This window comes from Microtus ochrogaster, chromosome 7 (genome assembly GCF_000317375.1).
Source record: "Microtus ochrogaster isolate Prairie Vole_2 chromosome 7, MicOch1.0, whole genome shotgun sequence".
Classification (NCBI taxonomy): domain Eukaryota; kingdom Metazoa; phylum Chordata; class Mammalia; order Rodentia; family Cricetidae; genus Microtus; species Microtus ochrogaster.
In genome coordinates, this window is record NC_022014.1 from 76864619 (window position 1) to 76889853 (window position 25235).

At 48.8% G+C, this 25235-nt stretch overlaps 2 protein-coding genes across 2 annotated transcripts in view; both read right to left on the reverse strand.

Annotated features, from left to right (window-relative positions):
• The window catches only part of Sdk2 (sidekick cell adhesion molecule 2), a 295345-nt gene that overhangs the window by 68556 nt on the left and 201554 nt on the right, over positions 1 to 25235 (reverse strand). Inside the window, exons 9-18 of the mRNA XM_005350680.2 lie at positions 23223 to 23417; positions 22505 to 22621; positions 21594 to 21761; positions 20683 to 20785; positions 11699 to 11875; positions 9183 to 9319; positions 8079 to 8226; positions 6693 to 6833; positions 4024 to 4205; positions 3463 to 3578 (exon numbers count right to left, since the gene is read on the reverse strand). Of these exons, the coding sequence (XP_005350737.1) occupies positions 3463 to 3578; positions 4024 to 4205; positions 6693 to 6833; positions 8079 to 8226; positions 9183 to 9319; positions 11699 to 11875; positions 20683 to 20785; positions 21594 to 21761; positions 22505 to 22621; positions 23223 to 23417 (1484 nt within the window). The remainder of the gene's footprint in view (positions 1 to 3462; positions 3579 to 4023; positions 4206 to 6692; positions 6834 to 8078; positions 8227 to 9182; positions 9320 to 11698; positions 11876 to 20682; positions 20786 to 21593; positions 21762 to 22504; positions 22622 to 23222; positions 23418 to 25235) is intronic.
• On the reverse strand, positions 9 to 1552 carry LOC101981628 (PRKR-interacting protein 1). Its single transcript, XM_005350679.2, has one exon. The coding sequence runs from the start codon at positions 1532 to 1534 to the stop codon at positions 977 to 979; it is 558 nt and encodes a 185-aa protein (XP_005350736.1). The 5' UTR covers positions 1535 to 1552; the 3' UTR covers positions 9 to 976.

Here is a 25235-nt window from a genome sequence, read left to right on the forward strand (position 1 = left end):
TAAAAATAAAAAAAAAAGTAGAAGACATTCTTAGTTTCCCTTTCACTCAACATGCTACTAACATCCACAGAAGGCACACTGGGGAACTGGAGACACTCCAGACACAGAGCCACGCTCTACTAGAAACTGCCCGTCACCCCACTGGCCTGATAATTAATGGCTGAGGACCAAGGCGGTCCTGGGTCACCTCCCCCCTCCCTGACACGGTGTTGGTTGCATTCTGGACCTGTACACACAGCCACTCAAGGACACTCAGTGGGAGGACTGACAGGAGGGTTTCCATCCCGAAGAGCTCCCCTCTCCAGTCCCTCTGGGTTTAGATCTCCTGACTTGGGGTGGGAGGAAGGCTTTGGCCAGTACCTGTCCTGTCTCCCATGTCTCTGGTCACCCCCCTGCTTTCTTTCATCACCTGTTGTCTTCCTGGAGCCTCTCTCCTGCCCAGCCTCCTACTGAGAGCCCTGGTCAGCTCATACACATTCTGGGAGCTGCTGGGCAGGCACAGTTCTTCAGTGCTGAAGTCTGCTGTTCCATTAGGGACAGGGCTGGGCACCCAAAGGGTAGGTGTGGAAGGGAGCCTGCAAAAGAGGACCCACCAAATCCCAAGGTCCAGTCTCTGCGTCACTTCAGTTTCTCTGAGGCTCTGGTAATTAACATCTCGAACACGTGGACAAAAAAACCTACAGGTGTTCTGCTCTTTACTAAATAAATATTCCCTTCACAGAAACCAGCCCAGAGCTCATCACTGTTTAAGCAGAAAGAAACAGGCACCAGGGGGAAGGTGAGGCACTCCCCTTCAGCAAGAGCAGGGCGGGACGCAGCAGGCAATCTTCACATGTCTAGGGGATGGTTCCTCTGCTCCCTAGGCAAGCAGCAGTGCAGGAGGCTCCTGCCTTCTCCCAACACAGCCAGTCTGGCAGATGGGCCACAACCTCTCTCCTTTCTGAGGCTGGTCAGAGAATGAGCTGGGCTCACGTCCTCATCGCCCCATGATGACGCTGGGTTCCTCTCCCTCCTCCTCTGTCCCAGATGCTTCCTCAGAGCTGCTGGCAAGCTGTTCTTGGCACTGATTGGGTTCTTCCTTCTGGTTCTTCTGCTCACGCTTCATCTTCTTTGCCATTAACTTCTTCTCTTTTAACTTCTGGTGCTTTTTCCGGCGCTTTGCGGTCTGCTCCTCAGCGGCAATCTTATTCTTTTCCAGTCTCTTCTGAAACTCTGCATCCAGTTTTTGCTTCTCAGCCATGGCATCCATGTAGTCCTGCCGCTGGTACTCTCTCCACCGTAGGTGCCTATAAACGTGGAACTCTCCACTGCCAGCCCCGGCACTGGAACCCATGACATCGCGGACAAACTCTGGAGGAGGCCTAGGAGCCCACTCGTTCATCTTCTCTGGAATTGGAACTGCTTTGTCCGGATTCTTCATGAGCCGCTCCAGCTTGAGCTTCTGCTCCTCGGCCGCATTCTTGGGGATGACGAGCGTCGGCGGCTCTTTCTTTGGCCTGGGCGGTCTCACGGCGGTGCCTGTAGGACTCGCCATAGCAGCTTTCTACTTTCTCGCGGGCGCCGCTGGCCCCAGCACCATATTTTTAATGTAAGAAAAAGCATGGCTGTGGGTTCAAGCTGTGCTCTCTCAGCCATGTACAACCTGTGAACAATGACTTCTCCCCCATGACTCAGTTTCTTCCTCTAGGAAGTGGGGTGATGATAATAATGCTTTAATCTTCAGGGTCTTGCATGAGAGAATGAATGAAGTATGTAGCTGGTTGCCTGGTATTGGGTATGCCCCCATCAGTATGATGTCCTGTTACCATCCCATGAGCTCCTGAGCTCAACATATCGGTCAGCTGGTGGCCATTGGCCTATACCGCACAGTTCCTGAGCACAGGGATGGGATGAGCCTGGGGTCAATCAGGATTGGGGGCTTCTGCATTGTCTTCTTGTTCTGGGTCACCGCAGGCCATTGTCCTCGTTGTCCTGGCCACTTGGTGGCCTTCCAGCCCTCGGGGAGCTTTTTGCCTTGGAAGTTGGTAGCTCATCCCTCCCACACGTAGAATAAAACTTCTGCTTAGGTTTGGCAGTCAGAAGCTTAATTGTTCCCAGCTCGGCCTCTGTGCTCCATAGCCATGCAGACCTCTTCCCTCCCCTGAGTCCCAATTAGCAGCCTTTTCCGGCCAGTCAGCAACTATAAGCTTGGGCTGCAGCCCCTATCCCAGAAAGACTCTTTTTGGCCCATGCTCTCTGCCTTTGTGGAAGTGCGAGCGTTGTGGCCCACTGGCTCCAGCCCTGGTCCCTAGGTTGCTCCGAGTACAAGAAGAACATTCTTTTTGCAAAACAATTGCCTTTCCTTCTCCTGATTCCTAACCTCACAGTCACAATGGTGCAGCCATTTGTCCTACAGATGATCTTGGCTGTGGCACATGCGCAGCCTCGGTGCAGGGGATTTGAGGATATGGCAGCTATCACCTTGAAATCACTGAGAGTCGCAGCTCAAACCCAGAGTCTGTAGTTTTCTCTCCTTTCCCCTGGCTTCTCAGCACCTTAAATTCCTTGCTTGTTTTTTTTTTTCACCCCTGGAAATGAGCATGTGGCATCTGTCTACCTGCCCCCGAGTGCTGAGGGCAAGCGTACCCTCTTTCAAATGTGGAGTTTGCCCTGTGCTATGTGGTATGTCCTCAGTTCTCTCAGAGGAAAGCAGGCCTCCTTGCAGGAGGACAAGAGGATTACAGGCCTGGGATGCACAGCAGGATGTCTGAGAAGTCTGGATGCCCAGCACTTAAACTAGCCAGAAAACCAAGTAGCATCGGAATAGCTACAGCACGGATGCTTCTCTTGCTGGCTGGATCGAGCCTGTGCTGACTTCACACGTCAAAGTTCTAAGCCTGACTCCCCGAGGGTGGCTGTGTTTGGAACTTGGACTTTTAAAGGGCTGCTTGAAGTTAAGTGAGGCCATCAGGGACAGACCCTAATCCAGAGTGATTGGTACTCTTGCAAGAAGAGAGAATGAGGCACGGACACTCATGAGGATATAAGGAGCGGGCGTGACATTCACACCCAAATCCAAGACTTCAATCAGCAAGAGGCAAGCTGGGATTTTTAGTCCAAGTCTGCCTGAGTCCTAATCCCACGCCTTTGTCCCACACTGTGTATGGGGTCACGGACAGCCCATGGAGACTTGCCTGGCAGGTGGTCTGTGGGAGCCACACCATAGTGGTAAGGAGGGATGGCTGCATTGTTCTAATGGACTATGGCTCTGTCCAGGTGTACAGGCCTTGTTTGTGGCTGGAGTTTACTGAGGACAGCCTCTTTCTGGGGGTGTGCTTTTATTTTTGACCTCTACCTGTGGGAGTCTGGTTTTAGAAACCCACAGCGAACCACTGATTTTCTCTGGAGCCCCCACTTCTCCCTTCTTTTACCTTGAGTCCACCACTAGAGTCCTTTTGAAGGATAAAAGAGACCCTCACCTACCTTGTAGCCCTGGTTGATACCATTGATGAATTGGGGACTGGGGGCATTCCAGGTGAAGCGGATGGTCGTGGAATTGGTGGCTTCTGCATGCACGTTTCCTGGGGGCACCGTGGGAACTATAGGAGATCAAGAGATTGGTTGTAGTTAAGGGGCTGCCTGGCCATCATGTCCAGATGGTAAAGGATACAATGCTTGACCAAACCAAAGCTCCTCTTCCTCTCCTACTTCCTGGATTAATTCAAATTCAATACATTTGTCTGGGTCACCTCCCAAGCTGTCTTGTGATCCAGTTAAAGGTGAAGCATCACAGAAGGTGCCTCTGCCTCTTTCCACATGACTCCTAACCACTCTCTTCCTCTCTGCCATCTGCCCTGTGGGATCCAGGCAGGGTGGGGGAGATGACATCAAGCACCATGATCAAGGCCCAGGCGAAGTCAATAATTTGGACTGAGGTATTCATGACTGAACACATGGATGGCCCAGCAGGCATGCGGGCCGACAGGCCGGGGGACCTGGAAAAAGGGATACACCTGCTCTTGCATGGCCCCTTTCCCCACCCACCTCCCTGCAGTGTCCACTCGGTGACTTTGCTGCTGTAGACGCCCAGCCCAGCGCTGTTGTAGGCGGCCACCTCGATCTCATAATTGGTCCAGATGATGAGGTCCTCCAGCAACAGGTTGTTGACGTCAGCATCTGTGATGTTCTTAAACTGGTACCCAACAGGTAGCCCAGCCAAGCAGTATCTGAAGGAAGAGGGGAAAGTGGGTTGAGTCGGCTTGTCTGCAGCAAACTGCCCAGAGCGGTGCTGTCTGCTAAAATGTCCTATGATTCCGGGAGCTCTCCATCAATAGGCTGCATCTGGGCTGTCTAATAGGGTCACCACTAGAGGTCATGGCTGTTGGCCACCTGATATGGGTTTAGTGCCAATGGGGAATGGATTTGACTTTGGTGCAGTTTTGTTTTGAGTCACGACAGTTGACTGCTCCCTACCTTGTTGGATAGTACAGGTCTAGAGAGCGTGTTTAATCATGTAGCCCAGGACGCCTGGCCTCAAACTATACAGCTGAGGGTAACCTTGAACTCCTAATCCTCTCCCCCCTCCCGCCCTCTCCCCAGTGCTGAGACTACAGATTTGCACACCATACCCAGTCTATGTGATGCTAGGTATCAAATTCAGGATTTCATGCATGCTAGTTGATTCGAATCAGCTGAGCCTCAAACATCCCTTACCCCTGGGACATTCTTTTCTTTTTGCTGGGTTTGGGAGACATGGATAAGATTGTCAGCCAGGGAGGCTGAGAGTCTCTGGGGAAGGTGTCATGGGTGTCAGCTTTTGGGGATCATGGCCAGGAAAGGACTCCTCAAGTTGAGCTCATTCTCTTTCTTTGCCTGGTACAGCAGTTCCTTGGCTGAGAGGGACTGAGAACCCCCAAGGCTACTGACCTCCTCATATCTACATTCTACTGCAAAGCAACCATGGCAAAGGAGGGGATATCAGCAAGAAATGTGGGGTGCTCTGCATGGACAGGGAACTAGTCCTAGTAAGACCTATTTTGGGGTCTTAGAGTTGCAAAATCAGAGCCCCCCAAAGTGTTTTTATGCATGGACAGGGAACTAGTCCTAGCAAGACCTATTTTGGGGTCTAACAGTTGCAAAATAAGAGCCCTCCAAAGTGTTTTTATGCATCCCAAAATGCCAGAGCTGGTATGTTCCAGGCCTTAGCATGAAATAGTACAACCCAGAGGCTCATTAGAACACAGACTTCTTGGCCATCCTCTTAGCTGCCCAGTGAGAATGTCTTGGGCACAGACTTGACAATCAGAGTCTGCCCAGTGCTCAGATAGTGCTGACCTTGTTGAGTTAGGGACCACTCAACCACTCTAAGAACCTTTAGGATCAGCCCCAAACCATAGCAAAAGCAACCGGTCTTGGGACAGCCAGAGACATGGCCTTTTCTAACTGTGGGGCCCTCCAGCACCCAGGGATATTGATGTGAAAGGAAGAGGCACAGGGAAGGCAATTTGCAGCCAGCCCATTACAGACTACAGATAGGTATTTCTGGTAACTACAAATCCCAAGGTAATTAAAAACATTATTATCAAATTAAAAAATATGTATATAAATGTTTTTGCATGTATGCATGTCTGTCTGTGCATCGTGTCTGTGTTTGGGGCCCAGGGAGTCCAAAAGAGGGCATTAGATCCTTACAGATGGTGTGTGCTGCCATGAGGATGCTGGGAATTGAACCTGGGTCCTTTGGATGAGCAGTCAGCAAGCACACTTAATCACTGAGCTATCTCTTCAGCCCCCAAAAATTATTCAAAATTTTTTTATTTGTGTTGGGGGGACATGCCCATGCCATAGCACACTTGTGGAGGTCAGAGGACAATCTGTAGTAGGAACTGTTTTTCTCTCTCTAATCCCGGGGATTGAACTCAGATCCTTAGGCTTGGCAGCAGACGTCACCACTCACTGAACTATTAGAATTTAGGCGTATTTTACTCTGATTGGCTCCTATGCTTTCTTTTAGGTTCCTAGTGAAACAGTTCTCAGCCAAATGCAAAGCTTAGAAGTCCACAGAACCAGCCTTTGTGTTCAGGAAGAACCAGAGATATAACTTTCTCCTTTCAGCCAATTCTTTCCCGTCAATTTTTCCACTCGAGTTCCATCTGGCTGAAGTGTTCAGCCTTTGGCTATTGTGACACCACCACCGTCATCTACAAAGTTCCTATTGAGAACTGTGCAGATGAAGTCCAGACAGAAGTTGCAAAAAAAAAAATCTCATAACGTTTTAAATAAGTTTTGATTTTATGCTGAGACCCATTCAGAGTTAGCCTTGCCACACGTGGCCCATGCGCTGGGCACACCTTATTCTAAAGTCAGGCCTGCAGCAGACCGTTATGAGCTGTATGGGCATAGTCAACACTTTCTCCCTGTCTGCTCCCACATCAGCCCTGCCCTACGGCAGCGTTGTCTTTCACGCAGCCTTGAAGGAATTAAACTTTACCCTTGTTCAGCCCTTCCTGCTAGTTTCCAAGGCTACCACTCTGCTGTCCATTCTTCTTCCGTTTTGGTGCAAGCCCCTCCTGCCATAGCGTGGGCATTTCTCATCAGCTGGTCTTTGTGAGTCGGCAAGGATCCACCATGGAGTTTTACCGTTTTCTCATCCACTCCCACCTCCCGTGCCCCTCGGGGTAGGGTGCCCTCCTGGCCCTAGGGTGGGCCTGTACCTGATGATGTAACCCTTGAGGATCCCATTCTGGTGGCTCTCAGGAGGCGGTTGCCACTGGATCATGATGGACTGGTTGGTCCGGCCGCTGGCAATAACGTTCTGTGGAGGGGCTGTGGGGGGCTCTTCGGGGAGGGAAACCCTGGAGCCAAAAAAAAAAAAAGCGCAGCAAGTATGGTTAGGCCTTTACCCTATCTCTACCCCCTTATCTCTACCCTGTCTACACAGGCATGTGATAGGACAAAGGGGCCAGTCACACTACACACTGTCTGGGAATAATTCTGAAACCCTTGCTGTGTGCTTTTGGGAAGCTCAGTTAATGTCTCTTTGTGGATTTTCTTTTTTTTTTTTTTTGAGACAGGGTCTTGCAGCCCAGGATGGCCTTGAACTTGTGACCCTCTTCCTTCAGCCTCCTGAGTATAGGGTTACAGGCTTTTGAGCTTTTAAGGAATAAGGGATCCGCTATATCCCACAGGCTCAGGTGGTGGGCCTCACCTAGACCCCCTTGCTGGGTAAGCAGAGTCCCAGGACAGGTGTGTGGCCATGTCTGGGAAGGAGCCCCAGCTCCCAGCCTGCCAGCTCCCAGCCTGCCAGCCCCCAGCCTGCCAGCCCCCATCCACCTGCCTTCTCAAACTAAGCACCGCATTTCTGTCTACGGCATGGCCGGGGAACTCAGTGCTCTGCCCGAGCCTATTTTTCACGCCACTGACACTTGTCCATTAAAAACAAAAGTTAATTATTTTTGATGGATGTCTTTCCCTTTTTTCTTTTTTTTCCCTGCTCTCTGATGGATAGCTTCTCGAACAGTCCTGTCTGCTCCCAGCTTTTAAAGTGAGGGTGTTTTAACCTTTGCGGTGGTGACTCGGGGCTATAAGCACAGAGATTCCTGCCAAGTACGAATTGGCACCTAGCACAGCTGCAGGCACAGCAGAAGTGGGGAGGGGCTCCTGGTGCTCCGAGGTTCCCTGCTGCGTCTGCGAGACTTCCCAGTGGTTGAACCACCGTTCTCATTCAGTGTGCCACCCGGGGGCCAAACCCAGACTGGCACATAGTAAATGTGTGTGTGTGTGTGTGAATGTGTGTGTGTATATGGGAGGAGTGCATATGTGCCTCTGTGTGTGTGTGCATGCATGTGCGCACATACATGCGTTAGCATGCAGACCAGGTATAGACATCAGGCACCTCAGGATTTGCTCATCTCTGCCACCTCACGCCTTCCCTGGGAAACAAGTCAGAGATACCATTCCCCCATTCTACAGAGTGGAAGATGGCCTCGGGCAGGCAGAGAGACTGAACCAGACCCACCCTGTGGCTTGCCCCAGTGTGTCACTGGGTTTGGTGGGCAGGCAGGTGGAGTCTCACTTAGGGGGACAGGTGTGCCCCTCACCTTTCTGTGTCCTTGCTGAACTGTCCTTTGCCCACGTCGTTGACAGCACAGAGGCGGAACTGGTAAGAACGAGCGGGAACCAGTCCCTTGACCATCACTGAGGTAGCTTCTGGGTCCACACTGGCAAGGAGAATGGTCCATGGAGCATCTGCAGACACATAGGGTTGGGGCAGAGGGGGCCATTGTGCAGGTGGGCGATGAGACATGCTCCCTTTTTATTATATTAATTTTCAAATTTGTTTCCTTTTGTGTGTGTATGTGTGTGTCTGTGGGTATGCACGAGCCATGGCGTTACTTGGAGGTCAGAGGACAACTTGAGTGAGTTGGATCTCTCCCACCACATGGCTTCCAAGGACTGAACTCAGGTCATCAAGCTCAGAAGCAGGTGCTTTTACTGGTTGGGCCATCTCGCCAGCCAGTGATGTGATGGATTTTACTTTTTATTCCCAGACGTCTCCTTTGGGTTGTCAGGATAGTGAGCGCCTCCCTAACTTGGTCCAGGATAGGTCACCATGTCAGCTTTTTTGGGGTTCCACTAGCCCATGTGACCCAGGGGTTGGAGGGAGATGGGAGGAAGTAGAAGCAGGGGTTCATGGGAATTGAGATGCCTCATCCCCTTGAACCAATGAGCTCTGGAAGAGCTGCACCAAGGATATCATTCAGATTGCACTGGCTAACACTGAAGTTCACAGTGGGGCATTTGTAAGAAGAATAACTGATGTCTTTGAGGCTGCTGCTGGGCCAGGTCCCACACAAGCCCCTTCCCCTACATTTCAAAGCCCAGGTTGGCTTTGAACTCATGATTCTCTTGCCTCATTCTCCCAAATGCTGGGGTTACAGGCTATACTCCCATGCAAGGCTCCCCTGTGCAAGTCTTGTTGGGAAGTCGTAATAACCTGCCAACTGTTTGGGGATCACTTGTGATCCTGGAAGTAAGATCATTGTTCTTTTCACACGTGAGGAAGCCATGGTTGCCCAGGGGGAAGATCTCAGAGGCTCGGAAGAGTATTATGGGGTGGCTGATGCACACAGGCCATCTTCCAGCTCATGTGCCCCTTTGCCCGGGTTGTAAGAGATACAGGAAGGTGACAGTGGGGACCTTACTGTTTTCCGACATCTCCAGGATGTAGCGCATCAAGGGGCTGTTGCCATCGAAGGGTTTGGCCCAGGTCAGGTTGATGGCGCGCCTCTCCACAGCGCTGAGTGTTGCCACGGGGTGCTCAGGGGCGTGGGGAAGCTGCCTGGAGGAGAGAGATGTGTGGAGGGCCCATCCCAAGTACTAAGCTCTGCCTTCGGGTGACAGCAATGCTGTAGATTGAGCGAGTCTTATGTTATCTGTGTACAAGATAATGCTGCCCTTCATGCTAAACTAGTCTTCTACCTGCTATGTAGAACAAGATGACTTCCTCCCTCCACCTTCCAAATCCTTAGATTATAGGCATGTGCTTCCCGGCAGCCAATACCATCCTCAGCTAAGTAGCTGTGATCACCCACAGAGGACCCTCAACAAGATTACCATATGGAAACCTACTACCAGAGAAGCTTCCTAAAATGTGTATACATATATGCATATGTAAGAGGAGTTCAGGGGCTGGAGGAATGGCTCAGAGGTTAAGAGCACCGGCTGCCCTTCCAGAGGTCCTGAGTTTGACTCCCAGCAACCACATGGTGGCTCACAACCATCTATAATGGGATCTGATGCCCTCTTCTGGAGTGCAGGCAGAACACTGTATACATAATAAACACATCTTAAAAATTAAATAAAAAACAAAAGGAGTTCAAATGGAGCTACTCTCTAATAGGGGCACAATGGCTCTACTAGATACCAGCCTATAATTTTATAGGCAATCCAATAAAAAAGTCCAGTGCCATGTATAGGGTGTCCTTTTTGTAAGCTGTTGGTCAGTGGGATCCCATAACTGTCTCTCCATTACAATAGGCTGTTGTTGTTGCTTTTGGTTACCTTCCAGAGCTTGATGCTGAGGACACCGTAAACTAGTGTCACAGAACATAGATAAATCAGGCTGGCACCAACCTGAAGCTTCAGCCCTACTGGCTTGCTTTTATATTTCTAGAAGGTTTAATATATACTATTGGGGGGGAAGTAATCAATAGTCTTATACAGTTGTGAATCCTGCAAGCTACAATAACAACTAGCCTGACAAGATACACTCATTGGTACAATAATGGCACAGATGTCATGGGAGTAACCAGCCACTTTTTTTTTCTGCTTGGATTTAAGGCCTGCTTCCCAAGATGGAATTCAGGCCAGATACCACTAAAGGGGCCTAAAACCTATGGTCCTAGGGGAAGAATCTAATACCATCATTGTCCTCAGTAGATAAAGAAATTAACTGCCTCCTTGGTTTTTATCTTTATACTTTTAGATAAGGGCATCTTCCGGTCCTCACCAGAGAAGCTGCTTTTTGCCTTCAGTAAATGGTGATGAATACAGGGACCCATGGCGGGTCAACGTACAGAGAGGAAGAGACTGTGAAGTGCTCAGCTATAAATGACACATTTATATCAAGACCCCTCTTCCCCGCACCACCAGGGCTCAGGGATCATCTTGGAAGAAGGGGTAGAAAGACCCTAATAAGCAGAGGTAGTGAACCGCTACACAGAAACAGTATTGCTGGGCATAACAGGAACACTGTACACAGGGACTGACGGTGGCTATGGCTGGATGCTCAGAACCAAATCAGCCAAAATCGCAGCACGGAACCGGGAAGGGCTCATGAGTCCAACCCATGGCTAAATATCTGACTGGAAACTGCCAGCTGCTGGCTGAGAAACCATCCCTTTTCTTTAGGGGTGCAATCCCAGAGAAGCTACCCATACTCCAGGAGATGGTTCTACCCCCATGCCCATGCAGGCAGCACTAAGAGAACTCAGTGGGTTTCAGAACAAAGTACATGAAGCGGAGAGGGAGAAGTGGTGGGGGTGTGGGGAGGATTTGGAGGGGAAGGCCGCGTGTATATTTGATCAAAGTACACCATATGCAAGCATGAAATCCTCAAATGAGAAAAGGAAAGATTGCCAGTTGATGCGCCTTCATAGAGGAAGGTGGGGAGGCTTGGTCATCAGATCCTCACCTGAGATTCCCACCAATCCCTCTTGCCCTCCCCTCTCGAGGGAGGCCTATAATCCTGTTCCAGCTGTTTGTGATCTCAGAAGTGTAAATACAGGGTAGAAGGTTAACTGAAGAGGGGACTCCGTCAGTGCCACTATGAAGTCACCATCCATACCGGAGTGGGACGTTTTGGTGACACAGCTGCCTTGGGGTCACCCATCCACCTGCAAGTAAGTCCAAGAAACTTATTTGGGCTGGACTGGGGGGTGGAAGCATCCTTTGATGTCTTGGTGACCTATCTGGAGTGTGCCTGTAGATTCTTCTTTCTGGAGCTAGAGCCCCGTCAAAGGCCCCTGCAGACTTCTGCTTCTCACAGGGTGCCCCTGAGCTGAGGAACAGACCTAGCAGGATGCTCGGGAGGTATCTTACGGAACTTGGGTGGGCCTAGTCATACATGACTTCTTGTCATGACCAAAAGGAGCTGGATGGCTTCAAATATGCCACTGCTGCCATTCCTGGTGTCCCCCCCCCCGGCCCTTGTTCTTACCTGACGCGCAGGTGGGCATTTCGAGAATCATTGCCACCAGCTGAGAGTACCCGGCAGGTGTATGTGCCAATGTCCCCTGACCATGTCTGCGAGATGTGTAGGGAGCCATTTCTGTCCAGCCGGATCCGGGGGTTGGTCTCCACAGCCAGGGTGGCCCCATCCTTCTCCCACACGTATCTATGGAGTGGGAGGACAGATGGATCAGCCAGAGGAGATAGGGAAGTTTCTAGGATCAGCCACGCCCAAGCCTCCTCCTGGAAGGAATCAGCCAAAGGGAGACAGAAGGCCATTGCAGGCCTCACATAGACTGCCTCCAGGACTGGGCTTGTGGGCAGGGAGCAGGGCCTGGGAGGAGGCTATTTCCTGGGGAAAAGCCTGGAAATCTAGTGCTCCTGGGTCAGGTGCTAGGTCCGGGAGCATTCAAGCAGCAGGCCGTTACCGGTCATTTACACCTTGGGTTCAGACCTGGGTCAAAATGTTGCTACTTTTGGCCAGAAGCCATTGCAAAAGAGCCGCTGGGAAAGAGCCAGCCCAAGGAATTCCTCTGAAGATGTTAAAAGATTGCAGCTGGAGAAGAAATCAAAGTTTCCGGGGAGACTACATTTTGGAATTAGTTCTATGAGGGGGATCGTTAGATCGATGCATCACTGTGACAAATTGACCTTAGTGTCCAAAAAAAAAAAAAAATCACTTTAGCTGTGGCCAGTCGGAACGAAGGGAGACTTGAGAAATGACATACACACCGGTGCGTGACAGTACAAAGTAGCTCCTCTAGAGCTGTTAGGGAGAAAACACAGCCATTATCATTGTCATGGACATAGTCCAAGAACCTGCTCCTCGGAGGTGGGATGGGCAGTGCCCTCCAGGGAGGGTGGGCTGTAGTTGTCAAAGGTGCAAGATGTCACCCGGGGACAGTAGTGGGTCAGCCTTAGGTCCTAAGGTTACCTGGAGGTGAATGACAGACTACCAGTGAAAGTATACCTGCGGTATTTTAACCCCGAGTTTAGACAGAAAAATCAACAGAGGTGTTAACTACTGGCAAGAAAAAAAAAGTCAAAGCCAACCAAACAAACGAGGAAAAGAAGGACCATGGAAAAGAAAAGTTTTCCAGTACTGGGAGCCTACGATTAATATGGGAACATAAATCTCTATTTCTAGATTCTTCTGTGCTCTGCTGGGGGGCTGTAGTAATGCTCTCTCCTGGAGTTATCAGCTCTGGCCAAAGGCTGTCCCTGTCACCAGCAGCTTGCGATGTGATCTTGGGTAGGTTTATTTAACCATCTGTGACCCAGTTTGCCATCTGTAACACGTAGGACCCTCTGACTTCCTAAGGTAGTAGGGCTGGTAGAGCCCATATGGAATACTTAGGGGAGTCCCAAACATGGCAAAGGGTCAGCAAGAGTCAGCCATGATGTTTTCATTGAAGAATATGTCTATCAATAATTTCTAGTTATCAATCCATCCATTTACTCTAGTTACCTACGACTTGTCTATCTAAGTTTCCATCCATCCATCCATCCATCCATCCATCCATCCATCCATCCATCCTCCACATTTTCATATATACTGTTTTTAAAACTGTCTTTTCTCAACAAAGTATCATATGCTCTTTTCATGTGTTATTTCTATACCATACATAAAAAATACAATCACTCAGAGGCAGGAGGTTCGCATACAGTCCCCTTGTCACGCCACTGACTCGCGAGTGTTGGACATACTGTTACCGCCTTTCCCTCTACTGTAGCTAATAAGGTGATGAACACCCTCGCTGAAAAATGTTTACCTGCACTCCACTTCTTCGAAGATAAATTATCAGCAGTGAAACTGCCAGGTTAATTTTAAAGGCTTTTAATATATGCTTAGAAATGGACAATAGCAGTCACTTCCCATTCATCTCGTTACCCGGAAAAGAATGATCCTTGCTAGCATCCGCGGAGTGAGCAGGCTTTTCCTTAAAAGCAGATCTATTTGCAGAGAGTTACTGCTGCTTAAGAGATACTCGTGGCAAGCAGACACTCTTTGCTTTAGGCCACGATGCTCCAGGGAGCATATGTCCCTGCCTGGGAAGCATTTGTTACTAAACGCCAATCTAATTAATAGGTACTCGATTCTAATTAGGAATACAAGGGCTAGAAGGATAGCAGCATAGGACAGTATGTGTACCAATCCAGAATGTAGATATTCTATAGTGGGCTCAGTGAGCTATGGCCCATTACATGCTTATATATTTAAAGTTATTTTTTAAAAAATGAAACAAAGATTTATTGTTTTTATGTTGTGCATATGAGTGTATGCTTGCATGCATGTATATGTGCACTCTGTGTGTGTATGTGTGTGTGTGTATGTGTGTGTGTGTGCATGTGTGTGTGTATGTGTGTGTATGTGTGTGTATGTGTGTGTGTGTATATATGTGTATGTGTGTGTGCCTAGTGCTTGTGGAGGACATACAAGAGCATTGGATTCCCTGGAACTGGAGTTACAGATAATTGTGGTCTCCCATATAGATGCTGGGAATCAAACTCAAGTCCTCTGGAAGAGCAGTAACTGCTCAGCCACTTCTCCAGGCCCCATATAAGGAAGTTTTATCGCAACATGGACATACCTGTTTGTGGACATATTACAGATGGAGTTGCTCAGTGGTGACAAAGACAATGTGGCTCTCAAAGCTAAAACAGTTACTTCTGGTCCTTTAGAGAAATGGTTTATTGACTGACCTCTGTGCTATAAAATCTGGTTTCTGTAATGACTCAATGACATAAAACCCAAACAAAAACCAAGCTGGTGAGATGGCTCGGAGGGTAAAGGTGCTTCCTGACAACCAAATGACTCAAGCATCCACACGGTGGGAAGAAAGACCTGACTCCTCCTCCAGGTTTTCCTCTGCCTTCCACAGGTCCACACAATGAAACAATGTACAAATTCCTTCCCAACAACAGAAGAGGATAAGACAAAAGGAAAGGTCCTTTCCATAAACGATGCTGGAACCACGGGATGTCACATACAGGACAGATAGAGCTGTAGTCACAAGCCTCATACCTGTCACAAAAAATTAATTCAAAATTGGTCACAAATCTAAATGTAGGATGCAGGATCCCCCAGCTGTTAGGGGATAATGTAAAATCTGCACAGCCTCGCCTTTGGTACTAACTCCATATACTACATTGAAATGCCTGATCCCTGGGAGAAAGGGTTGATAAGATGGGCTTTGTCAAAATTAAAATTTTCTGCTCTTCTATAGATATTGCCAAGAGACTGAAAAGAGAAGCCACAGACTGGGAGAAAAATGTTTGCACAACAAATATCTGATAAGGCACTGTTATCCAAAATATACAGAGACTTCTTAAAACTCAACCATAAGAAAACAAATGCCTGATTAAAAACCGGCTGAAGTCCTTGACAGGCACCTGTCTGATGAAGACACACACAGAGGGAAGCAGAAATGAGATGTTCTCCTCCTAGGCCACGGAGAATCGCAAATTAGAGCAGCCAATGGGCTGGACCGAAGGCTCAGCCGTGGAGAGTGTATACAGTTACAGAGGACTGGAATTCCATTCCCAGCACCTGGTCAGGAAGCTCACAACTGCCTGTAACTCTAGCTCCAAAGGCTCTGACGCCCTCTTCTGGACTCCATGGGCACTGCACTTATAGGCACATACCCCACCCCCAGATACATATGTGCATAATTAAACAAACAAACAAACAAACCTCAGAACAGCAACAAGAACAAGAGCCACACCACAGCTAAGAATGGCCAGCATCAATCACCCAGTGCCTGCCAGGGGAATACTCGTTCCTCCAAGACGTGCACCACCAATCTGGAAGACGGTTGGGTGCTTGTTTTCTCCCCGCCTCTTCTCACAGGGTCTCTATGTAGCCCTGGACGGCCTAAATTTACTATGTAGACCAAGATGGCCTCTAACCCACAGAGATCTGTCTGCCTCTGCCTCCTGGGTCCAGGGATTAAAGATGTGTACCATCAACCTTGGCTTGGATGGTTTCTTACAAAATTAAATAAAACCTATACTTAGCCAGGCATCGTGGCTCATGTTTGTCATCTTAGCACTGAAACGGAGGAATGACTACAAGTTTCAGCCCACACACACACACACACACACACACACACACACCTCTGACCCCAAATCACACTCTTGGCATTATTTGTTTCACAAATCAAAGTTAAAATAAATAAAAATATGAATAACCTCCAAGTCTCTTCAGCTCATGAGGGTAGACAATTTCCAGACGAATCTAGTTATATAACAGTCTGTCAAATCATGTGGCCAGTGGTCCTTCTGGGACCCTTTTGGCTCTAGATTACAATAGACAATCCTGAGCAAATCAGAGACGTGCCAACAATTTGGATACCAGAACACTCATAATGAGATTTCTCCATATTAGCAAAAATTTAGAAATAATAAAAAAATGCAGTCAGTGTGAACTGGCAAACTATATTTCACCCACACAATGGACTCCAAGCAATCCTGTAATTGAGTTGATGCAAAAATATTTATTGACATGGCACACAGGGCACAGTAGGTCCTTAAGGGAAAAAAGATTAGAGAACAGAGAATGTCTGGCTCCCTTAATGGAACTCAAATATCATTAGCGACGGTGTCTAATTAAGGGGAACGGTTAGCTGGTGTTTTTCTCCATCCTTTTCCTTTTTGGTTGATCTGCATTCTTCTCCTAAAATGTAATCGATTCATTACATAGTAAAAGTAAAAAAAATATTTATTAATAGTAATAATGTCTCTGAGTGTATCCATCAGGTTCTGTCTAGATCTGGACCTAGATACCAAATAGATTCTTCTAGAATGGCTTTAGAGACATTCTATGCTGGCAGCTTGCAGCTGTCTGGGCCTCCTCCCTGGGGCCCAGCTTTGTCTTGACAACACATCACTTGGGATTTGAGCGGCCAAGGCTTCAGTGTGATCGGTTTACCCCTTTCTAGCCTGCTCAGGGAACCCCATTGTGCTTGGTAGCTAGAATACCCTGTTTCTTGGGAAAAAATATCAGAATCACTGGGGAGCTTTCAAAATGTTGAGATTTTCCCTCCCCACCTATTTATCTCAAGGCTGCGGGGGACAGCAGGAGCCTGCACCACCCGAGGGACACAGGCTGGGAGTAGAGACAAAGGGCCGGTCGTTTGGATGGAATAGGTATCCATCCTACCAATTTGCAGAGGAGGAGGTGGTGACGAGAGCTCACTTCTTTCTCCTCTCCTCATAAGAAGATTATGTGGCATGGCTACTTCAGCCTCAGGTGGGGATGTGTGTAGTGATATTTCATTTGTATTTTAACAAATAAAGCTTACCTGAAGATCAGAGAGTAAAACAGCCCCACTGGTCAGCCTTACAGACCAGGCAGTGGTGACACACACCTTTAATCCCTGTAGCTACACTAGTTTGCCATAGAAACTGGGTGGTAGTGGTGCACACCTTTAATCCCATCCCTAGATAGGATTATAAAATGGGAGGAGTCAGCTCTCACACACAGTCTCATTCTGAGATTCCCAGAGGCAGGATCGCCATTTCGAACTGAGGTAGAGGTAAGAGCCAGTGGCTGGCTATTTGGCTTTTCTGATCTTTTCTGTCTCTGGTTTTTTTTTTTTTAGATTTATTTATTTATTTATTTATTTATTATGTATACAGTATTGTGTCTGCCTGCAGGCCAGAAGAGGGCACCGGATGTCATCACAGATGGTTGTGAGCCACCATGTGGTTGCTGGGAACTGAACTCAGGACCTTTGGAAGAGCAGGCAGTGCTCTTAACCACTGAGCCATCTCTCCAGCCCCTGTCTCTGGGTTTTTATTAATCGTGCTGCAGATGACTTCTAGGAAAGTTCCACCAGGGGAACTTTTCCACTATTTGTAAGTTGCTGGGAAACCCAGAGAGTGGGTCTGTAGAAGCAAGGGTACCCCAAATTCTATTCTGTCAGGAACCACCCAGAAGTGTAATAAGATGCACTGTCTTCCTGGAATAGAAATAAGTGTCATTTTAATACAAAAATATCAATGGAGGGACTGGGGTAGATGGCTCAGTGAATATGGTGCTTGTTATGCAAGCATGAGGACCTGAATTTGGCCCCTCAGCACCATGTAGAAAGCTGGGCAGGGCCATACATGTGTGTTATCTCAATGCCTGGGCATGGAGATCTCTGGGGCTCACCAGCATGCTGATCTGGCCAAGCTGTAAGTTCCAGGTTTAGTGAGAAACCCTTAGAGACTGATAGAGAGAGGCACCTGATGTCTGTCTCTGGTCTGCATGCTCACGCATGTACATGCGCACATGCATGCACACACACAGAGGCACATATGCACTCCTCCCATATACACACATGTGTGTGTACACAAGGCACATATGCACTCCCATGCACACACGTTCACACGCCCATATGTGCACGTAAGGCACATATACACTCATATGCACACACATATTCACACACACAGAGGCACTTATGCACTTCTTCCATAGACACACACGCACGCATGTGTGTGCACACAAGGCACATATACACTAATATGCACACACATATTTACACACACAGAGGCACTTATGCACTCGCGTACACAAACACATATATCCACACACAAACACACACGTATGCGTGTGTACACACACAGGGCACATATGCACACACACAAATATTCACACACACACGCAATGGAAACAGTTGCTGAGTTAACAGTGGTTACTTAGGTTTTTCAACTAGTGGCTGTAGAAAAGGACACTACCATGTTATGCCAGACCATGAGTCCCAGCGGCACGGATGTGGCTTTTCCCTGAGGACAGGTTCACAGTTGCTTTATTAACTTTTTCTTTTAGAGAAAAGTCTGATAAAGTCATAACTAAGGATCCTGAAGTTGATCTGCCTACATCCCGACCAGCTCTGCGTGATTTCAGGCTTATGTCTGTGTTCTGTGCTGGCATGTGAAAATGCCCCCAAAGGTCCATGTCAAACCCTTCACGAGTCACTCCTTGCCTGCTGTCCTGCAATCCTGGTTCCTCAGACTGGCTGACTCTGCTCCGGTCCTCTTCCAAGTGACCAGCAGGTGGCGCCCCAGGATACAGTTGTGTAGCTAAGAGGCCCTGTCTGCGGGAGGCAGGAGTGCCCACCCCGTTGGCCTCCATGCCAATTGTGTGATAGTGCCACTGCTCATTAGCAGGACAGCAACATGCTGGGATCTTCTCAAGAGGCAGTTACGCCGATTCCCATCCTTCTGGAGCTCCCAAGAGAGCATGAAGGGACACCACACAGCCTCCTGGTTGTAGCTGCCAGTCTTCTTACAGTTTGGAGGTACACCGGGTGTCGTTGCTCAAGTTTGGGTATTTGGAAACTTCAGTACACAGATGACTTTCTCAGCCACTACACTGGCTTCCAGAGCCACACTGAACTCTTGAGGGACTACATACCTTAAGGTCAAGGTTCTGGCTTCCCCATAGCGGGGAAGGGGTGACTTCAGTTCAGGGATTTTTCCCTTACAAGACTTCTTCCATCCCCTGGGGTCACCCCCTGCCCTATCTCTATGTTCATCTCTTTGTATTCTTCTTTTTAAAATTTTTATGTATATTGATGTTTTGCATGTATGTCTGTGAGGTAGAATTACAGACAGTGGTGAGCTGCCATGTGGGTGCTGGGAATTGGATCTAGGTCTTCTGGAAGAAGAAGAGCCAATGCTCTTAACCGCTGAGCCATCTCTACATCCCCCTCTTTGTCTTCCTAACCAGATCTCTCCATGATGAATATTAAAATAAGACATGAAGACCTCACAATAGGTGCTTAAACTAATTAGTTCACAAGAGGTTCGTTGGGGGTCTGAAAAGTAGGGAGCGTGCAGGTTGGAGTCCTCCATCTCTTCACCCTAAATGCCTTTCTTTCCTTTCCTCCCTTCCTTCTCCTCCTTTGTGGTGCCTTTTCTTTGTGTGTGCAACATATGTTCACAAAATGTACGTTATCTATGTACATGTGTGTAGTGTATGTGCACAATATGTGCATGGTGTATATGCACATGCATGTGCGGTGTATATGTACATGTGTGTGTAGTGTATGTGTACAATATGTGCATGGTTACATGCACATGTATGTGTAGTGATGTGCAAATATGCACACTTGTGCATAGTGTATGGGTACAATATGTACATGGCGTACATATATATGCACATGTGTGTGTTGTGTACAATATGTGCATGGTGTATATGCACATGTGTGTGTTGTGTATGTGTACAATATGTTCATGGTGTATATGCATATGTGTGGGTAGTGTATGTGTACAGTATACTCATGGTGTATATGTACATGTGTGTGTAGTATATGTGTACAATATGTACATGGTGTATATGCACATGTGTATAGTGTATGTATACAATAGTGTATGTATACAATATATACATGGTATATATGCACATGTATATAGTGTATGTGCATATATGCACGCATGTGTACTGTGTGTGTACAATATGTGCATGGTGCATATGCACATGTATGTGTAGTGTGTGTGCACATATGCACACATGTGTTCAGTATATTGTGTAATATGTTCATGGTGTATATGCATATGTGTGTGGAGGCCATAGGCGGATATTAGGTGTCCTGTCTATAGCTCTCTTCAGACGGTGTCTCGCCCTGAACCTGGCACTAGGCTGAGCAAAGCTCCAACAGTCCTCCTTTGCCTCTCTACAGGGCTAGGGTTATAAGCATCTATGTAGCTACATCCTGCTTTGGATATATGTATGCAGCTGCACCCAACTTTTGGGGGCTGGGATTTGAACTCAGATCCTTATGCTTACACAGCAAGTGTTCTTAGCTCTGAGTCATCTCCCAAATCTTCCTCCTTGTTCTGTTTCTCTGCCTTCCATTTTGTCCACACAGCTCTCACAGCGCGGTCCCCAGATGCTCACTCAGCCTCATCCATACCCAGTTCTGGGATCAGCTCCCGATGATGTCATCCTGACATCAGCAACCCCCGCCACTTTGCCTGGAGTACCTGACAGTCACTCTAGGATCGTGGGTCACTCCGCACACCATGGAGGCCTGGGTGCCCTTGATGACACTCTGGTCCTGGGGGGGCTTGGTGATGCGGGTCCGGGCTGTAAGAAAAGGTAGAGACTGTGCGGCAAGCAGGGACACGGTGGCAGGGATATGGGGCTGGCACAGGAGGGACATTCCTGGGGTGATCCGGGGATGTACATCCAGATGTTAGGAGAGGATGTGCGATGATCTCATGTGTAGACAGGTGTGGATACCATATAAAAGTCTCAGAAGAGCAGAAAGGACAAAATGTCCCAGGGACACTGATCCTTAGAAGCCACAAACATGCTGAGGACTCAGAGTGCCAGGGAAGGAAGGGAAACTGCAAGCTGAGAGTCATCAGGACCATTAGGGCAGCTTGTTGGTGACAGGCAAGGTCTAGTTATTCACCCCAGGGCCTTAGGGCTCAGCCTGGACAGGTGGCCATAGTCGGGGTGTACACCCCAAGTGGAAGAGGCTTGAGACGTCTTTTGGCATCTCTCCAGGCTGATCAGCGCCAGGTGGCTCACCTGAATGGGCCTTACCACTATGCCACCAATGCCACTAATGTCTCAGCTGCTTTCTTGGCAGGAAAGGGGCTGAGAGGGACACCGTCTGGCCCACAGAGTCAAAAATATGTACACTCTGGCCTTGTGTTGATTTCTGCCCCTAAAATACACAAGACAGCTTTTTACAGATCTCTGGACTCAGCCAAGCATGGTACAGCCTCCCCATCCCGTGGCCTTGCTGGCAGAGCCATCACCCCCTGGTTCTTGGCTTCTAAGTTAATTTGTCACCATCCCTGTGACAGGAAGAGCCTTGGCTGTGTCAGCAACACAATATGAAAGTGCAGATGCTGGCAGCCCGCCACTATGAAGAGTCACTCACCCCATACGACCAGGTCTGCCGAGGCCTCGTCAACTCCCCGAGAGTTGGTGGCCAAACAGGTGTAGGTACCGGCGTCAGAGATGTGGGTTGGGCTAATGAGCAGGCTTCCAGACTCCAGCAGGGTGAAGCGAGGCAGCTGAACAGAGCCGCTGGCTAAGATGCGTTCCCCTGAGGTGACAAAGCGATTGCCGGGGTGTCAGAGGCAGCCTTGATGTTGGCCTTAGATGCTCAGTCCTAGAAGGTCTCAGGAACCCACCCAGCACTGGAAATGTTAAATGGGTTGGAGACAGGCCTGAGCTTGGGCTTGGTGACAGCCCCAGGCTCACAGGGACACAGGGTAGTGGTACCCCTTACAGGCCACCCTTTTTGCCACTTCTCCACCCACCACCATGTCTGCCCTTCACCAGAGGAGGCCATGCTCTGTGTGCTACTGCTGCTAGCATCGGCCAGCCATGGCCTGGAGGCAGCTGCATTTGGGCTGGGAAGAGAAGGCAGGAGACAGGCTGACAAGGTGATGATGGGTATATCCTGCCACAGGACAGGATGCTTCTGGGGAGCTGAGGAGGAGAGGGACAAATGGGGGTGCAGCGGGGCAGTGCAGGGGAGACGTGCGTGAGAGAGACAGAGATAAAGAGATAGACTGATAGATAGGCAGATGGATAAAGACACCACCAGGTCAGGACTGACCTCTCGCAGTGGGATGTAAGAGGTCTTGGGTCTGGCCTTGGAGAGAGAGAGAGACAGAGAGAGACAGAAAAACACAGAGCAACATGGTTTGTGAAGATGTGTGGTACACTGTACAGCCTTTCCAATTACACACATGGAACTCGATTTGCCTAGCTCCTGAAATGAGATTTGCGCTTCCCTCGACCATCACATGGCTATGCCCTCTGAATGTCCTTCCCATTTACCTTTCTGCCAAGTGATAGCAGGTCGTGGTGCCCCTGAGGTCTCACACGCCAGGACCACCGACATTCCGTCAATCACCGTACTGTCAAGGGGGCCCCTGGTGATATTAGGGGCAATGCCTGTAGAGGAAGACAGCAGGATCTATTAACCTAGGAAGAGACTTAACCAGGGGCCAGAAGCTCCGAGCCCACAAAAGATGGGCCCTCTCCTCCATCCGCTGGCCCTGGTGTTACAGGGTCTTTTGCAGGGAGGCCTATGAGATGTCCAGATGCACCTGTCAGGATAGCTCTGCCTTCTGGAACCTCAGGCCTCCACTGAGGGGAAACTGAGAGCCCAGAGGGCAGCTTACACCCTCAGTGACAAAGTCAGTAGGACTTGACCTCCAGTGAACACGCATTAGCTTGTCTAAGAATGCAAAGTTGAGAGCTGCCTTCGTGCTGGGGCTCCAGGACCCTGGGGGACTCCTGTGTCATGACACAGCAAATGGGATTGGCTCTTCTCCAAGGGCATCAGGAACCCTAGGACCTCTGAAGATGGTCACGAGGGAGCAGGGTTCCCTTTCCTCTGGCAAGATGAAGTGCTGAAAGGACCGGATGAGCTGGTACCACAAGGGGTAGGTTCCTATCCTAGTGCGGTCCCGACCCACCTTACTCCTCAGCAGTGGGGAGGGACACTGTGCCTCATGGGGCAGCTCAGGGGCAGCACAGGGAGGACACTTACTGGTGACGGCCAGGTAGGTGGAGGTCTGCGCCTCTCCAGCGGCATTGTGGGAGAAGCACTGGAGCATGCCGGTGTCATCGGGCAGCAGGCCGCTGATCTGCAGGCTGCCATCGCTGCGCTGCTTGAAGCGGGCCAACTTCTCCACCTCCACCAATGCAGCGTCCTTGTACCAGGTGATAGAGGGAGGTGGCACCCCTGTAGGAGGCCAGGGCCACCGTCAGTCACTATGTCCCCTTGTCTGCAGGAGGTCCTAGGGCGCTTTGCTTTCTAGAAGCTTCTCCTAGACATTGATTTTAGGGAGTTTGTTCTTGGAAAACTCTCAAGACTTTTGGCATACAGAAGAGATTTTTCAGAAAATTAAAATTTCTTAGAATCAGTTTTCCACAGAAATGTTTCACTGGTGATTTTTTTTGAGGGGAGGTTCATTATTATTGTCGTTTAAATGTTTATGTACCATTACGGGGAGAGGGCAAGCATGTGCCACTGCATGTATGTGGAGCCCAGAGGACAGCTTTGTGAGGTTAGTTTTCTCCTTTATGTAGGTCCCAGGCATTGAACCCAGATTGTCAGGGTTTTTTTTTTTTTTTTTTGGCAAGCACCTTTACCCAAAGAGGCATCCCATCTGCTCCTATTATATTAAGACTTGCATTTTAAATTATGTGCGTGCGTGCGCTTGCGCGCGTGTATGTGTGTGTGTGTGTGTGTGTGAGCCCAAAGTAGCCAGAGGCATCCATCCCACCCAGACCTGGAGATGTAGGTGGTAAGAATCCTGATGTGAATCCTGGGAACTGAACCCAGGTCCTTGGCATAAGTAGTATGAACTTTTAACCTCTGAGCTATTAATAATAATAATTATTACTATTATTATATGTATTTATGTGTATGAGTATTCTTCCTACATGTATGTATTACATCATATATGTAACTGGTGCACATAGGGTTCAGAAGAGGACATCTGGAATTATGGGTCCTTGTGAATTACCATGTATATGGGTGCTGGGAGTCAAACCTGGGTCCTCTGCAAGAGCAACAATTGCTCTTAACTGCCAGTCATCTCTTCAGGCCCTATTGTTATTTTTGAGACAGAGATTTATGTAGCCCAGGCTTCCCATGAACTCTCAATGTAGCCAAGGATGACCTTGACTTTCTGATCCTCCTGCCTTGACCTCCCAAGAGCTAGTATTACAAAGGGTGTGTGATACCATGCCTGGTTTATACAGTGCTGGGGATTGAAGCAGGGTTTTACCTATGCTATGCAAACACTGCCAACTGAGCAAACTCTCCATCCCTGGCTTTGCATTCATTGACTTCTACATCTTCATTATTATTATTCTTATGTATTTTGGACAAGGTCCTGCTCGATAGCCCAGGTTGTCTTGGAAGTCACTATAGCCCAGGCTAGCCTTGGACTCATGTCAACCCTTTCTCCTTAGCCTCTTGAGCAGGGACGGCAGGTGTGGCTTTAATTTTTTACTGTAATGTTTAGCTCAGCCTTCTGTGTATTGTGCTAACCCCCATGCGGCTCCCAACCCCCTGACAATGGAGCCCAGGTGGAGAAGCAGGCAGAGAGGCTTCTGTCCTGTGGCAGGTGCCCAGAAGTCCCATCTCTGGTCTTCACACAGAGGAAGATGGATGTCTCCATCCCTTGGTCTGGTTCTCTCTCCTCATAGATGTCTCTTGGTTCTCCCAAAGTCCCCTTCATCCTCTCTCCCTCTGACTCTGCTCAAACTTGACTTCCCAGGCATTCTACACTCTCAAGGGGCAGCCACAGCTCTGCACCCACCCCTTGCACCCTCCCACCCCGCAGTTCATCATCACCACGCTTCATCCATTGGACAACACCGATTCTCAGCTATTCATTGCAACATGATGGGGGATCAGGGTGTGGCTTACAATCGACAGCTTGTCATGATTTAATTGGCAGCCTTTTTTCTTTCTTAGTGGCACATAAAATAAGGGGGCACCTCACGGCTCGTGGCATTTTGAATGAGATGAAATAAGGCATCTTTATTT